This window comes from Bombus fervidus, chromosome 1, assembly GCF_041682495.2.
Source record: "Bombus fervidus isolate BK054 chromosome 1, iyBomFerv1, whole genome shotgun sequence".
In the NCBI taxonomy this organism is placed as follows: domain Eukaryota; kingdom Metazoa; phylum Arthropoda; class Insecta; order Hymenoptera; family Apidae; genus Bombus; species Bombus fervidus.
In genome coordinates this window covers 13,112,572-13,128,657 of record NC_091517.1, presented here as the reverse complement: position 1 = coordinate 13,128,657, position 16,086 = coordinate 13,112,572, and the positions used below count along the sequence as shown (strand labels likewise).

The following is a 16,086-nucleotide window of genomic DNA, read 5'->3' as shown; positions in this document are numbered from 1 at the left end:
CGGTAAATTTAATACGTGCTGATAATGTTGATCACGGTTTATCGATAACGTTAATTTTATATTGAATCTAAAGCTAGGACTTGTGATTTCTATCTATTTATGGACTATCAACTGATCTTTTAAAAATGTATTTTATTATGATCCAAATAAAAATGAAACCTTTTTTATATCCTACTTTAATGTTAGATAAAATGAGAATTTTAAGAAAAATGTTTGTCCTTCTAAGTTATTAGTAAAAAGTTTATTCTACATCGCTTATTACGATCTTTATCAAATTTACACTTTAGAATTCCTAACAATATTACGAATTCACTATCTCAACTTACCATTTATCGTACCTTACACAATCCATTTCAATACAATTTCAAATTAAACGCGATTGCTTATCCCGCCTTCTACTTTTCCACCAGTATCACTTACAAAGTAATCAAATTACATTCTACGTGGCGCTCTCGTTGCTCCCTGTATCACAAACAATCCACGAATTCGAAAACAATTGCCACGCTCACAATACTTCCGCGCTATTCACTGGCATAAAGAAACGTGTATTAGCAACGGTAGCGCGAGAACCGATTCTCTCAACGCCTTTCCAGGCGTTTTTTCTATCGACCCAACGTAACGCGAGCCGAGCGCAGCCGGTCGTTTCGTTTCGGAGAAACATTTCTGCGAATCGGACGATTTTACGCGAACACGGTTCGTCGGGTAAATTTCTTTTTTGCCGAAACGACCGCAGGCAGCTCGCTATCGAAAACGAGCTACTCGCATTCACCGCTTCCTTTTGAACAGCGAAATTCTCTCAGGAGCCGCGGGCCCGCCAGCATCCTGGCGTGACGGTTAGGTCAGCTGGTCGGTGGTTTGCGAACTATCTCAATTTGCCTAAGCCGCAACCGCGGCGACCACGAGAACCGCAACTTCCCTCATCCGTGGCCACCTTTGCCCCTCTTTCTCCGCAATTTCAGCTGTTCTCTATCCCACCCGCAATGATCCTCTTTCCCCGTCCGCCTTTTGCTGCTCTGTCTCCCCGTATATATTCTCTCTCTCTCTCTCTCTCTCTCTCTCTCTCTCTCTCTTTCTCTTGTGGCTCTAACATCTCGAGAATTTAGCAACTACATACCTAGTCTACGTCGGCGTAACCTCTGACCACAGACCCTCGCGTCGAGAGAGCGACACTATCGTGTACTTTGCTACTACTAGTAAGCTCGAGCGATTTTAATGATGGGGGGGTAATGTTAGGTTTATTTGAGACAGGATATTTTAGTCCGGTTAAGTAGCTTGCCTTGTACCTCGTCAATTTCGATTATGAACAATCTTTAAACAATCTACACGTGCATGTACCGTGTATCTGCATTTACCTTGATAGTTTGACGATTATAGTTTTCTAGGTTGATGTAACTCCTTATCGACGAAAGGAATGTTTGTTTACACTAATAATTGTTTGTTACGGCTAATGTCAATGTATTCTCAATTGTATACAATTATAATTCAGTAGCACGTGTACATATATTTTCTGGAATTATTTTGTCGTTTATTTTATTAGTTTCAATGTAATAGCTTCTCGCCGACTCAAACGTTCCTACCGTAGCATCGTTCGAATCATCTTTCGGTTTTTTGATATCTTCGCTTATTGTACCTGAAGTACACCGTATTTCTTTATTCTTTCGTTATTATATCGAAGACCACTCGTAACAGAGATAAAAAGTCCGGTGTCTCGTAATACGCAAGCTTGATTATTCCGTACGGAATTTATGGTTGAATTCTAAGATGTCGAAGCTTAGGTGACTCGAAATAACTCTAACTTTACTATACTCCGACCCGAGTAAGATCTACGGTGAGAGAAACAGGAGGAGCATGAAAATGAGAATACCAGAAATTCCGCGAGCGAGATTACGAATAACCGCGACTCTGCTGCGAGAAAGGAAAGTCCTGATCTCTGTTCTCTCGTTCTTCGCGACTCGATGCAAGACAAGAGATTGAATTCTTTCGCGATTGCTCGCTGTATCGAGCCTAACATCTTGCGGTTTTCTCGCAGCTCGATGGGTAATTTCGGAGTACGATGGGGAAAGGATTAACGCGTGTCGTAATGAGGCGTATGGTGTAAAAGTATTATTTTAGATTGGATTGCCTTATGTGAAACGATGAGTAGCGTGAGTCGGACGAATTATGTCCGATGTTCGATCGAGGTTAAGGGGATGTCCTGAATTAGAATGTTCTAAAATAGCATCTTTTTGTGATTTTTTTTAGAAGCGAAAGAAAGAAATGAAGTTATTGAATTTTGAGGTATGGTTTTATATATATTTAACGAATACAAAAAAATTTTTTTAAAGTGAAAGAAGAAATTATAACAGATTTCTAAGCCTATTTCATGGGCTGCAGTTTTCAATCGGTGTTAAAGATCCACCTCGTAATTCTTGACTGAAACAAAAAACCAAAAAAGGATTAAATTATTATATATTTTTCTTCTCGATGAACTAAAAAAGTTCGTCAAAAAATGTATTTAAATAATTGTTATAGCACCTTAAATTTCATTTCTTCTTTTTAAAAAACACATTTTTTCTTTAAACCCGCCAAAATTTTTAATTTCACACTACTTTCTGCATTTTTTTAGTTTAGTAGTTTTAGCAAAGAAAAACTGGCCGCGAGGAAAGTTGGAGCGTGACAAATTCAACGATGCGTTATCGAGCGTGTGTTTTTCCTTTTCAGCAGATTTTTATTTATATCGTATGCGAGACTGTTAATTTATGTGTTTACGATTTTTTAATCAAAGCCTTCCATTTAGATTTTTTGAATTTCGTTCTTATCGTTGTTTATGGTAACATCGTTGAAGTTATAATTTGTTAAGATGATTGACGTAACTGGAAAAATATCGATTCTTCGTTCCGATATCTCGAAAGAAACGTATAGTTTTATTAAGTGTAATTGTCAATTACATTTTGTAGGTGCATTGTTAAGATTAATGTTGTTGTAGCATTCGCTTTCTTATCGAACTAGAGATATAACAACCATCTTTTTTATCGTGTAACTGTAGAAGTATGTTGATGTCAAACTTTGTAAATCCATCTTATTCTGTGTACAGAGTAATAACACACCAACTATTGCGGCGGAAATACAATTTTTTAACATCCGTACTTAATACCCTAATACGTAAAAAATGTGTCAGTTAACAGAAAATATTGGTATGTCGCAAATAGCATTTACACACATCGTGTTCACTTATCAATAATTTTAACGCGCATTAAGACGTACATATATAGCTTCTTGTTTTAAACCAACTGTTTACTCAATCTATTCTACGAATAGACGAAGAACTTCTTCTTGTATGCTTCCAACTTTTATCTGCTAAATATATCACCGCGAAAGATATCCCGTCTAAAGTGATATCCGTTCGTTGCTGCAACTGCCTATCAAACTATTTATTAACGGCATTCACGATGTATTTTTGGAATGCAGGAATGCAAAAACTTAGCAATGCAAAAATAAAATCGAGTGCCTAGATTATCGATAAGTATTCGCTAATTGTAGTTCTCGGTATCTACGCTGTTAACCATAAGCACTTGAACATCGTCTCGTTACATTTATTAAGAAACTCTGATGGATTTCATTATGTTTGATAGCTTAGAATTTTTATTATAAGAGAGCCTTTCCGAGTACAATTGAAATTTTCTAAAACGACACAAGTTCCAAAAAACGAGATATATTAAATAGAACGTATGTTTATTTTTATAAAATCAGTTTATTTTTGTATTATCCCGTACAAATAGGGATGGAATATACTTTCACATTACCGACACGCGTAACTTCGGTTCATGGGAAAACCAACCATCGCCGCATATGAAAGGCGGTTAAGATTAAACGATAGAAAAATATAATTAACACTTTACCGACCGCTAGCGATTCAACAGCATACGCACGTCCGACCGGCATCTCAGGCGCAGATTCTCCCTGGCGCCGGCTCTGTTTCGCTTTAGACTCTCCAATACCATTCTTTTCGTTCATCGCAAACGGTAAGTTTTTCAAATTATATATAAAACTGCTTACAACTTACAACTGACGCAACTGAGCAAGGTACTAAATAACAAATTACTGCTCAAATAATGAGAAAGATAGTCGGTGACAAAAAGCCGATTAATAGAGTATCGGTCGGTAAGCGTTGGCGAAAAAAAGCCGATTAATAGGCTATCGGTCGGTAAAGTGTTAATACGCCATCCGCTTCAAACATATTCCAACCATTCGCTGCGACGTAGTCTTGGTCGTATTAAATTGTTAGAATGTAGATGCAACTAACAAAGAGTTACAATTTCCTGGAAATAAAAATAACTGCAGACTGCAGTACTATGTTATAACATTGCAGGGTTGAGATCGGTGATAAAACGTACCGCAGCGCAGATTTCGTCCATGCATCTGTTGATCGTCGTTCGATTTGATCCAGTTTCACGTGATAAAACGATTCGGTGAAACGATTTCTCGCGTGCTATTGGAATCTGTTGGAGTTAAAACACAGAAAAATTTACTGTTCCTTTCGGCGAGATCGGAATCTGCGAAAAATAAATAGCCTGTGACATCATTATTATTCGCGTCAAACACTATTTATCGCGTTTTATCTAGCGCGATAAGTTTTATGCTGCAGACAGTTGAGTGTACCAAGGGAAAAATATGATTCGTAGCGTCCTTGCTCGGCGTGTTTCACATTTTACGCGGTGTATTTCATTCGAGTAGACGTAGATAGAATGCGCGGAGAGGTATGTATCTTTAAATTTTCGACGATAGCCGCCAGGGGAAGCTTTCGTCATGCGAGAAAAATGCTTTCGTCGTGTTAGAAAAATGCTTTCGTGGCGCAAGAAGAGGCTTGCGGAAAGGAAAATTCGAAACGAAGGTCCGTCGCTGGTAAATGAAATTTCATTGATCGAACAAGATAACCGGAGCTGAAAATGTGTTTCCATGCCGATAAAAACTGGTAATATCGAAGTCGATTGCCGTGTTATAAAAAAGGTTTATTCTTTGATAAGCCGTTTCCAAAATTGATACGACGAACGTGTTAAATCTATAGGGAATCCTATCGATAATAGATGAAGCGATCGATATCGATCGAGTGTTTGCTATTTGCAACGAAAAATAAACTAGAAAGTTTCAATCGGCGAGAAAACGAAGGAGTATTTTTGTCAGAGAGTCTCAGGTGATTTTAAAGATTTATCTTCTTTTCTTTTAAATCAAATCGCTTCTACTCGATACGATTATTAACCAAATGATTGATGCAATCTGTTGCTCCGATCAGGAGACTCGGAAGAAAAGCGATACGTACGATAAAATCTTTAATTTCAGAAAATTATCAGCAAATTTAGAGATAGAAAGATCTCTGTGCGTTTGTTACTTTTGATTTATAGTCTTCTCATAATTCCGGTATTATGGATTTCTGTAATTCCTTTCGCGAATCGCATTCGATCTTAACTGTTTCGCCTGAGACATTTTCACGTATTGTAAGATTATCGCAACGACTGCTTCGCGAATTCCCGTTTCGACGATAAATTTGCTTTCGAATAGTGAAAATCTCTGGCGTCGGTAACTATACGTTATTTCCACCACAGCGGGTGTGGAGTGAATGCACGATGTGCTGGCCGGTTTGCATTGCGGTGCACAGCGTAACGAAGTGCATTTTAGCGCATTAGCCGAAACGCTCTAAAAGCCGCAAAGTGCCGCTTGCGTTAAGAACCGTTTAAACTGCTGCAACAAGCTGCGTAGAGCGTGTGCAGTCTACGTGCGCTACCGAAGACGCAAGATATTTAACAAAGACAAACAAAAGGTTTCTATAAAATTATAATTACAGTATCGCGACTGAAATTACGACTCTAACAACACGAATACAATGTACGAGGTCCTTTGAAGCCTTTTTGAAATCGTACAGCGTAGAATGTTGATTTTCGTAGACGTTTCTTCGACCAACTTCTATGGTTCAAAAGCAGTTTGTATTTGTTTACTTGTATTTGTATTGCTTTCAAGAGCGAGTCGCGTTGCAACGCATTTATATAGTAGACTTAAACCCTTTCACCGTGTAGCACGAGAGAACCTTAGAAAGACAGTCGAAAATATCCTACTACGAATTTTACATTTGAAATTTTATCAAACGTAACACAGTTATTGATACAGTGGCACATATCCTTAGTTTCCTTGAAATGCTTTTTTTAAATCAGATTCTATGTTACATATGTTCGTAGTATCAAGTTTTCGTAGATGCGCGAAAGTATCACAAAGTAATACGAAATTTATCGATGATACGAAAATGTAATAAAATTAAAATTAATATGCGGTATATGGCATAATAATATAACGTATCATATAATAAATACAATTTTATATACTTGCACTCAATCGATTGGCATGTAAATGCTATAACGAGAACAATAGAGTACACTTCTCGTAGTCACTGTATACATTTCCAATTAGAAATTGAAAATATGTATTTCTTGTTTATCACGTGCGATTCATTGGTCCATCAGAGGCTGTGATTTCGCTTTCCTCATTTAACGTTTTACCTTGCTCGAAAGTAGACGATTGAGTTTCATTGCAGCAGAATAAAAGAGCCAGGGACGGAAAAGCGCGGAGCGAACCGCAAGAATGTTCGCACAAAGAGACTCGATGGATTCCACGATCGATTCAGTCGGCCGACAACTGAACCGAACAACGAGGAAAGGGAGCCTGGCTCCTCGGTTCATTCGATTACAACGGTTCGATTGTGATCGAGGTCAGGAGGTACCCGATGCACTTCTAGCTTAACCCGAGATAACTCCGGAGGCTAGTCTTCTTCCTTCTTCTTGTTTCCTCGATGATGCTCCTCGACGCTTCACGGAACATCTCGAGAATACGTAGTTGGCCGGAAGAACTTACGCGAGGCACCTTAGCGTAGATGCAGACGCTGATTAATCAGCAACCTTCTTGTTTTCTTTCCATCGGGGCAGAGTAATCAAAGGGAAGTTTCGCAAATTATGTATCAAGCGAACGCTCGAACGATCGGCTCGATTCCACGACGAACGTTTCGTAAAGAGATTGATGAGTGGTAGGAACCTACGTGGAATAATTGATGCGATTAAAGAGCGTTCCTTTCGCGTTAGCTTTTCGAAAGGGAGCGATAAACGCTCACCGGTAATCCGATTCGAGTTTCTTACGCATGTAAAGCGATGGAAAACGAAAGCTCGATGTATTTACGAAGAACTTTCGGTAACAAATTGTTATCTTTGTAAACTGTGAGTCTTTGGATGTGTTTCTTTCATTCGGTTAGTCTCGAAAGCATATTTTTAAATGGCATCGTGACGATTATTAGCGTATCGGAGTAATCTAACAATTTTTCTCTCGGGTAGTTCCATTTTATTTATGCTCAGTGTAATCTGGTCTATGTTCTACATTCCATATTTTATGTTTCTTATTCTGTTTCTAATCGGTACTATATCGCAGTCGTTTAATGAGATTATATGATACATCTTTTCTTTCCTTTGTATCTGATTTCTGAAAAGAGATCGTAGTTATGCCAATGATTCATCGAAACTCCCGGTATGAATCCCGGAAGCCGCGTTATCGATTTCACGAATTGAAAATTACAGGAAAATGATCTTACAAATGCTGTTATTTTTTTTAATTTATGCCTCAGATCTCGTCTACGTCATTTCGTAATATGTAAACCAGTGGAAATAAATCATCCATTTCTTGACAATCCATCGGTAATTCTGCTACCTGGTTAATGGACTTTAGAATTTTACAAAAAGTGTAGTTGCATGTGCGGATCACTTCGTATTCCGGGGCTCGTACAGCTACTCTAGAACCGTCTTTCCGACACGGTTTTGCCTTTGTCGATCGATTTCCACCAGTTCAACAGAGAGATAGTCGTCGGTTAACGTGACTCTGCTTGTAGGGGAGCGTATCCGACACGATCTACAGGTCGGTCGAAGGACAACGCTTGCGTAGGCAGGGCAACTGGCGAATGTAGTTAACCGAACACCCTCTCTCTCTCTCTCTCTCTCACTCACTTTAGGACACACGTGCAACGTCGATGGGCACCCACGTGCATTTGCACGCACACAGTACACGTGTGCGCGAGAGACTCGCAAGTTCATAGTTTCGGTTGTAGCGTGTAATCCTCGTGGACACCGCAAACATGTAATTAACACTTGCTCTCTCTCTACGAGCCGCTGCAGTCAGTCGAGATCGTGTTGACTATACCCAGCCTCGACCGTACCGGCCGTGTAATCGTGTGCGCATGCCGACCAATGTAACGAATAAGACCCGCTCTCCACTATACGGGGTGTCCCGACACCAACCGTAAATATTTTGTCATCGAATTTCGCTGGTGATCCCTGAAATTGAGATTTTGCTTGTTTCAAATCGGGTTTCTTGTTTTTTGCTATTTTTCAATTATCGAAGAGAGGAGACGAGTTGCTGGAAAGTTCGTTAGTGGAAGAAATGCAGGTTGTTTTTGGTTTAGTGGACCACGAATATACAACCAGTAAAAAATTGCTATACCTTCTGTAATACGATCTCGATCCTTTCACGGTTGGAAATATGATACGTATAAGTCTGCGCTATTAAACTTTGAGTTTCATGGAAATGTTTCTTAAGGAATGACCTAGTTTGTAACATAAAGTATGACGCATATTGGTGTTTTTTTGTTCTTTTTTTTTTTGAGTTGCAATAATTCGAGTTCAACGTGCCAAACAGAAATTTGTATAATTACGAAGTTACAAATTAACAAAGGGGAATGGTTTTTGGATCTGTTTTGGTGCTTGAAGCAGAAGTGTTTTCGTATTGAATGAAATAAATATCTGAAACTATATTTTTCTTCCTTCTGGGAAGAATTGAAATTATCGTGAATTTTTTAGACGCCACTGTGTACATTTTCTTTTTTTTTTTTATTCTTGAACTAAGTACGAGTACATGTTACATATATGACAAGCATACGAAGTATATGATAAGTTACGATAGTTTAAAGAACTTCGATCTTCCAATAGGAAAATTCCAATAGAAAAATGTGAAACATATTTTTGTTAAATTACGATATTCACGTTATATGTACACTTGGATCAATTCTGAATTTCTGCCATCGAGAAATATCCGCTGAAACGCTTCTGGAAGCGATCCTGAGCGCGAAAAATATGATGAAAGTTTCGAACTGGATTTTCGGCGATATTGTTGACACGAATGTCGGCTCTGCGGTAACTCGAACGTGATTTCGAACGTTATTGGGGATACGGAGGAACGTTTGAGATAATATGAAAAGAGAAATGTGTGTTATGCGCGAAGAATATGTAGAGTCGTTCGATCGATCGAGGTTGAATAGATGGTTCGGGGCGAGCGAGTTTCATGCATCGATGGAGACTGCAAATCATAGGTTTTAAGTTTCCTAGCGATGGTCCGTGTATGCATAGTACATCAATTTTTTGAAAGTTTCTTCGAGAAATTTGCGGTGAAACTCGTTTTCCATAGGTAGTTGTTTAGAACATAGATTAAATTAAATGGTCGTGTAATTTCGTTGCTTACCACTGTATATAACCACGAGAATCTTCTTCTATCTGGAATTTTGACAGCGATACATCATTTTCTTGATTTTATATTCATTTGGATTAGCCATTGTTGTTATACAATATATATGATAGTTAACGGTTATAGTTAACGGAATTTGACAATTAGCCATGGCGATTACATACTAGAGATGCTAATGACAATAATCTTAGGTTCAATAACGAATACACGGCCAACGGGATAGCAGATACGGTTACTTCTCAAAAGTCCAAGTGTAACTCAATTTACTTGTCCACAGTTTAAGTGTAACTCAACTTACTTGTCCACAGTTCAAGTGGAACTAAACTTACTTGTCCACAGTTCAAGTGGAACTCAACTTACTTGTCCACAGTCCAAGTGTAATTCAATTTACTCGTCCACAGTTTAAGTGGAACTGAACTTACTTGTCCACAGTTCAAGTGGAACTCAACTTACTTGTCCACAGTCCAAGTGTAACTTAATTTACTTATCCACAGTACAAGTGGAACTCACTCATGTACTTTTTTCTGTACCCATCGAGTCAACTATATTTTGAAAGAGAGCAATACGACTACTCCCTATCTCTGTTAGATAAAAACGTCCATCCCGTGATGGTGGCTACGTTTAACGACCAAATATCACTTCGAGCAGAAGTTTACTGTCATAATTCTCGGGCAAACATACTCGGATTAAATCATAAACAACTACTTCTAAGTTTTATTATTTAAGTACAGCTATAATAAAAAGTCTAGATTAAAGTATTGGGGATTTTCTCAAAAATTCCAAAGAGAAGGCCCCGATGTTCTTTCATCTCCGACATATATATGCGCGTTCTTTTAAGAAATATCGTCACTAAATACTGTGATCTTGTATCGTATTCGATCATTTTCTATTCTTAGTTTCGTAACGAATTAAGTACATTTTATCAAATTATCGAACGTACGTATTTTCAATTTTATCAGCTATCTTTAACCCGTACAGGATCGAATTCTTCCACCAGACTATAGAAAGAATGTTATTTTACAAATCACGAACGACAGAAGCACGTTCCTTCCGGTATTTCTGTAAAAGAGATACAATGCAATAAAACCTAAGATCAGTCTCGAAACGTGCGTTTATAAATCAATACCAATCAAATACAAATATACAAATCAAAATCAATATCAAACAGGTCAATTTCAATTCCTTCAAACATAACATAAGAAAGTCTAAACCCAGTTTTAAAAAGTACATTCGTATCGTTTAGTCACTTGACAGAGATACATCGATTTCAAACACGTCGATTTCAATTCTTTCTGTCATAAACGTAATCTCTGCTCTAGATTGAAATAAAAATGGTTAACGTGTGAAAATCTGAGCCGAAATGGTTCGCCACCTTTCCCTTCCTTGTCAATGGGACACAGTATACATAGTAAAGCCGAAGGCAATGCGAATCATTGGTCTTTCGAAATAACAGAATTTCCTCGAGCGAGGAGAATTGTTTGGGATCGCGGAGTCTCTGGAGGCCGGACGAGATTCACCTGTCAGGCAAATCTTGTTATCACGTTGCGTTACGTTACATCGTGGGCTCACCCACGCGTGCACGATTGCCGATGGCGTTTAGGTGTCTTTCACTGTTTACCGTATGCCACATGGTTCGTACGCCTACCATCGTCTGGTCTGGTCTCGTCTCGTCTCTTCGCTACGCCTGTCTGATTCCCCCTTTTCTTCGCTGGCTCGCGAATCGGCTAACGCATTATTTCCTGCATCCATTCCAGCTCCTTCGCGATGAACAGCTGTGTGAAATTAATTATTCACCGGCGGCATTGACGCGTATTCACATCGCGCGCTTCGCTGCGCTTCCGTCGCCTTTGCTATTCCTTTTTCAAATTGAAGATCGCAGGTGAGAGACACGATAAGTCACATTCACGATCTTTCATGGGAGAACAATTTTTAAATTCGATATATTGCTAAATGATTTTGCATCAAGGCGTCTTTTTTTCTGTCAATTTTGCATCAATCAATTCGTTTGATTATGGGCTCGAGTATGTGTTTTGTTATACGCTCGAGAAATATTAACAGCATCGGTTACGTGCACTGATATTAATTGATACGAACTGGTATTAATTAATTAAGATTTGTATCTTTTATTCTTCTTCAACAGTTTCACGTGAAAACATTTTTTTTATCCACTGGGTTCGTAATTGAAAACTACATAAAAGACGATCGATATGAAAAGGCATGTATTTTTCTCGTGTAGTCTTTTCTTCTTGTCTTTCTCTTTAGTTTCTTTCATTCTTCTCTTTCCTTTATCAGTTTGAAACGAAGCGAATTCTTTGTTTGAGATAAGATACGTAGAAAGTTGGATAATTCTTTGAAAAAGAATCGTAGTCTTGATGAATGTTAATGGGATTTAACGAGGATTTGTCTCGTGCGGTTTTGAAGACAGAAGCGTCATTCTTCGAAAGTGATCTCTAACATCGAGTCAATGGATTTTAACTTGTCCTGAATTCTTTAAAGCTTTGATAACGTGAATAATTCAAACAGAATAACGTGGTGTAATTTTGGTTAAATACGTTTACATATGAATATATAAAAATATATATTTGTATATATATTTGTTAGATATATTTGTTAGAAAATATATAAAACATGAAACGTAATATTCTACAATATATAGTAAGTAAAACTTCCCACTTAAGATTTTATTTCTTAAATCCTGTTCGTAAAGTAATACCAGTGTAATTATACGAATATTATTTATGTTAACCATAACAAACATTCTTAAACGTAAGAAAATTCCGTTCTTCTTCATCATATTTTATTTTACAACAAGTAAGTGAAATGACTGGCCATTACCAACGATAATAAAACGTGTATGGAATAGCGAAAACGGATGTTAGCAGTTTTATTTCCCATCGGTATAAAAACTACATAGCAACTAAGAAGATAATAATATGCAATATTCCGTCGGCTAGTTTTCGCATAACATGCGCAACGATTAATATAGCAAAGTTTAGACTGTAAAGTTTGCTCGTGTTTTACGTGCTGTTGCGTTATAATGTGATACCACACACGTTGTATAGTTAGATATTTCAACCGTTATACTCTGCTACTTTCGCGAACTAAGCTGTAGATTATTACTGTGAAATCCGATAGATGATTTTTGCCGTTTAATTTATGTAACAGCATTCGAAGCAATATGTTATTTCGCTGAAATTAGCTTTAACTTTGTTACGTAATTTTACGAACGATTTAGATATATAATTTATAATCGTTTTATAAATTTCTAGAAATTTATAAGTAAGATTAAATTCTACGTATAAATATTATTAAGTAATTTTTACTATTATTCATTTTATATTATATATTTTATTATTGCTCATTTAGTAATGCTGTGCATGAAGAAAAATCATTGAGAGATTATTCGCGAGGAAAAATGTAAAGTTATGTGACAATTAAATTATTTTATAACAAAAATAAATGTTAAACGTAAGCTTTACTTATCTTGTTAAATAAATGGACGTATTTTAGCGTAAAATGTTAATTCTTACTGCTTTAAAATACTCGACCAACATCCTGCCAGACGCATGTTTAAGAAATCGAAGACGATTAAGAAACAAGAAGATCGTTAATTTAACTGCTCGACTATTAATTCGTTTCACTTGTGAATTTATTGCAGGGCCCGCCACAACCCGGACAACAAATTAAATTCACAGTCGGGGAATCCTGCGATAGGATCAAAGAAGAATTCAACTTCCTGCAGAACCAATGCCACGCGTAAGTGACAGATAGCTTGTACCATAATAATCTGTGCATAATTTGCTCCCACACTTCTTAACACCTTGTCATCGTTTCATTACACAAAAACAACGAATACACCGATCCAACTTTTCGCTGATTTATGTTTTACACGCGCGTAACGTTCTAAATAGAAAATCTAAAAAGAGAACAGGAAATTTCTAACAACGCTAAAATACCTAGAAACAATTGAAATCTCGTTGTGAAACACAAGTAAAATTAAAATACCAAAAGTCGCGGTAAGGTAAAGAACGAATTAATTCCTTTGGAACAGTGACGTTAAACTATCCGCGATAAGGGCGAAACTTAATTACAACGCAGCGTAAGTAGAACATAAGAACAATCATCCGGAGAGATTCGACTCGAGGTCTTTGCACCCTTTGCAAGTCACCTTATTACAGTTCCTTTTCTTTTTTCTTCTTCGGTTCCAAGGGAATTAATATTAAAAAAGACGGACGGGCCAGAGCTAATCCGAAAAAAGGTCTTCCGGCTCGAATAAGTTTATTAAATCGTGTAACGAAAAGGGGAAAAAAAAGAAAAGAAGAAGAAAGTAAGAGAAGAGAAAGAAGGAAAGAGGAGTAAAAAAAAGGGGGACAAGAGTCGTAAAACGATTGAAGTCGAGCGGCACCTGCTCATCAGCCCTTTCTGACTCTCTCTCTCTCTCTCTCTCTCTCTCTCTCTCTTCAAGTTCTCCTTTTGTCTCGAAGTTGCATACGTAGCCGGCAGCTACCGGGCACCACCATCGCGGATCGAGAAAGAGCCTGGGAATTCGTGCAGCTGCTTCCTTGGCTTTGCACGCGATACACAAAAGCCATAAGTGATTTACGACAACGTGGCTATTGGCAGACACGTAATGACACCCGTGCACCGTAGCCACCGCGAATACAAAATTAAGGAAGCCTCGATCTCGCTGCTGTTGCATTTTTCAGCGTTTCGCCGATCGAAACTTTCATTGTTCGTACAAGCTGCAACTTCCCAGCCGGAAGTTTCAAGCTCTTTTCCATTTTTCTCTCTTTCTTTCTGTCTTTTCTTCTGTCTCTTTTTCTTGTCGTTTCGCCTTTTTTTTTTTACCCCTTTGAAGTTGGCAAACGTACACGGCATTGTTCCCAGTCGATGACGGCGAGGTATAAGAGAATGTAGGAGAACGATAGGAACAATATTTCAAACGTTGCGCTCTAACTTTTCGCAGCGTGCACACGCGAGAATGTACGTGCTGTCTATTATAGACAGTAAGTGGTGCAACGAAGGACAGAGTGGTTCTGTATTAAAAAATGGATAGAAACTATCGAACGAAGATTTCTTCTTTATAGGAAACTTCGTTTTTACGAAGACTTGAAGTTGTGAATCTGTATTAACGAACGAATGAAATTCATAGGAAACTGCGTTTTCGAAAAAGTTGAACTAACAGCGAATTTGTACTAACAAACGGGTGAAATCTTCTAATAGGAAGCCTCGTGGAATGTATATTAAAAATTTGTGTAATTTAAATGCAATTTAATTGAAATTAATTAAATGGAACTAAATTATAATGAATTAATTAAAATTAATTTCAATTGAAAGAAGCTTCGTTCTCAAAGAGATTGAAACTGAAAATTCTCCGGTTGTGCGTTCTACGTTTAAGTTTCGATCTGGGTATCCATCGGGTAGAGTTTTTAATAAACGAAAACATCTACTGACATTTCCACTCGTCAATGTTGCAAGTGCAATCGTTTTGATGTATGATTAATGAAGATACGTCTATTGGGAGCTTTATACGCTAGTAATTAGATGCACGTGCACTCAAAGAACTTTCAAACTCAATTTTCTTGAGAACGGGGCCTCGTATCGCATTATCTTACTCTACATTTTTTATTCGTTTTTACATGTACAATCATTTATTATTCTTCCTTCTTCTACCACTTACGAGATACGGTAGTTTAATAGAAAGGGAGTGCTTGATGGGGGAAACAGGTTAGGGAATATAGCATAAATGGCCATCGCGTGTGCACGCAATTACGTATGCATAATCGACGACAATTAATATTAACATTATGCTAACGCGGCGAGCATAAAGTAGAAAGATCGTGGGACGTTACTCGGATTACATAGTGCGTAATGTAGGCATGTGTGACACACATGGCTACGTGCTATCTGTAAAATTATGCTACTTAGTGAATAACACGGGCAACGATATTTTAGACCATTTAAAATATCGTATAGCGAATGTTTGCATGTTGCTTGCCAAAAGTTTTCGGAAAGTGCAATTTTCTTATACTGTGTAAAGAGATAAATTCCAAAATTTCAATATAGAGATTCGTTGTGCAAGTATAGCGTGTAGTTAGTTCAATTTTCAAAGCAGAGAAAATTTATTGATCTGCGATCTAAAATAAATTGTTTTTAAAAAGACATATTTGTATTACACCATTGCCAACAATTTTTGGCTAACATACGCAGTGATGTGTAGAAGTTTCTGGCCAAACAGATTTTTCACTTTATATTCTACGAACGGTATCTCACAAATTTGTTACAAACATTGTACGACTGTAGTAAAACTGTGTTTATTCGTTGTACTGTTTTCTTTTACTTGCCTTGCCTTTAAACTCGATGTTTAAGTTAAAGTTCTTTAGATCTGGCTAAAATGTTACATTACATATATACAATAAATAAAACGAAAATAAATATATCTGGCTAAACTGTATCTGGCTAAAAACACTGTTTTACGTATTTATCGTACGAATAACGTGATTCATATTTTCACCATTCACATTCAAATTGATTTTTCTCTACGGTGCCTAAATTCCGAAACATAAA

The 16,086-nt window shown here is 37.5% G+C and overlaps 1 protein-coding gene across 1 annotated transcript in view; it reads left to right on the top strand.

The window, feature by feature from the left end:
* LOC139986698 (protein groucho) overlaps nt 1–16,086 on the top strand; it is an 82,423-nt gene that overhangs the window by 25,593 nt on the left and 40,744 nt on the right. The window contains exon 3 of the mRNA XM_072002234.1: nt 13,178–13,275. Coding sequence (XP_071858335.1) covers nt 13,178–13,275 — 98 coding nt within the window. The remainder of the gene's footprint in view (nt 1–13,177; nt 13,276–16,086) is intronic.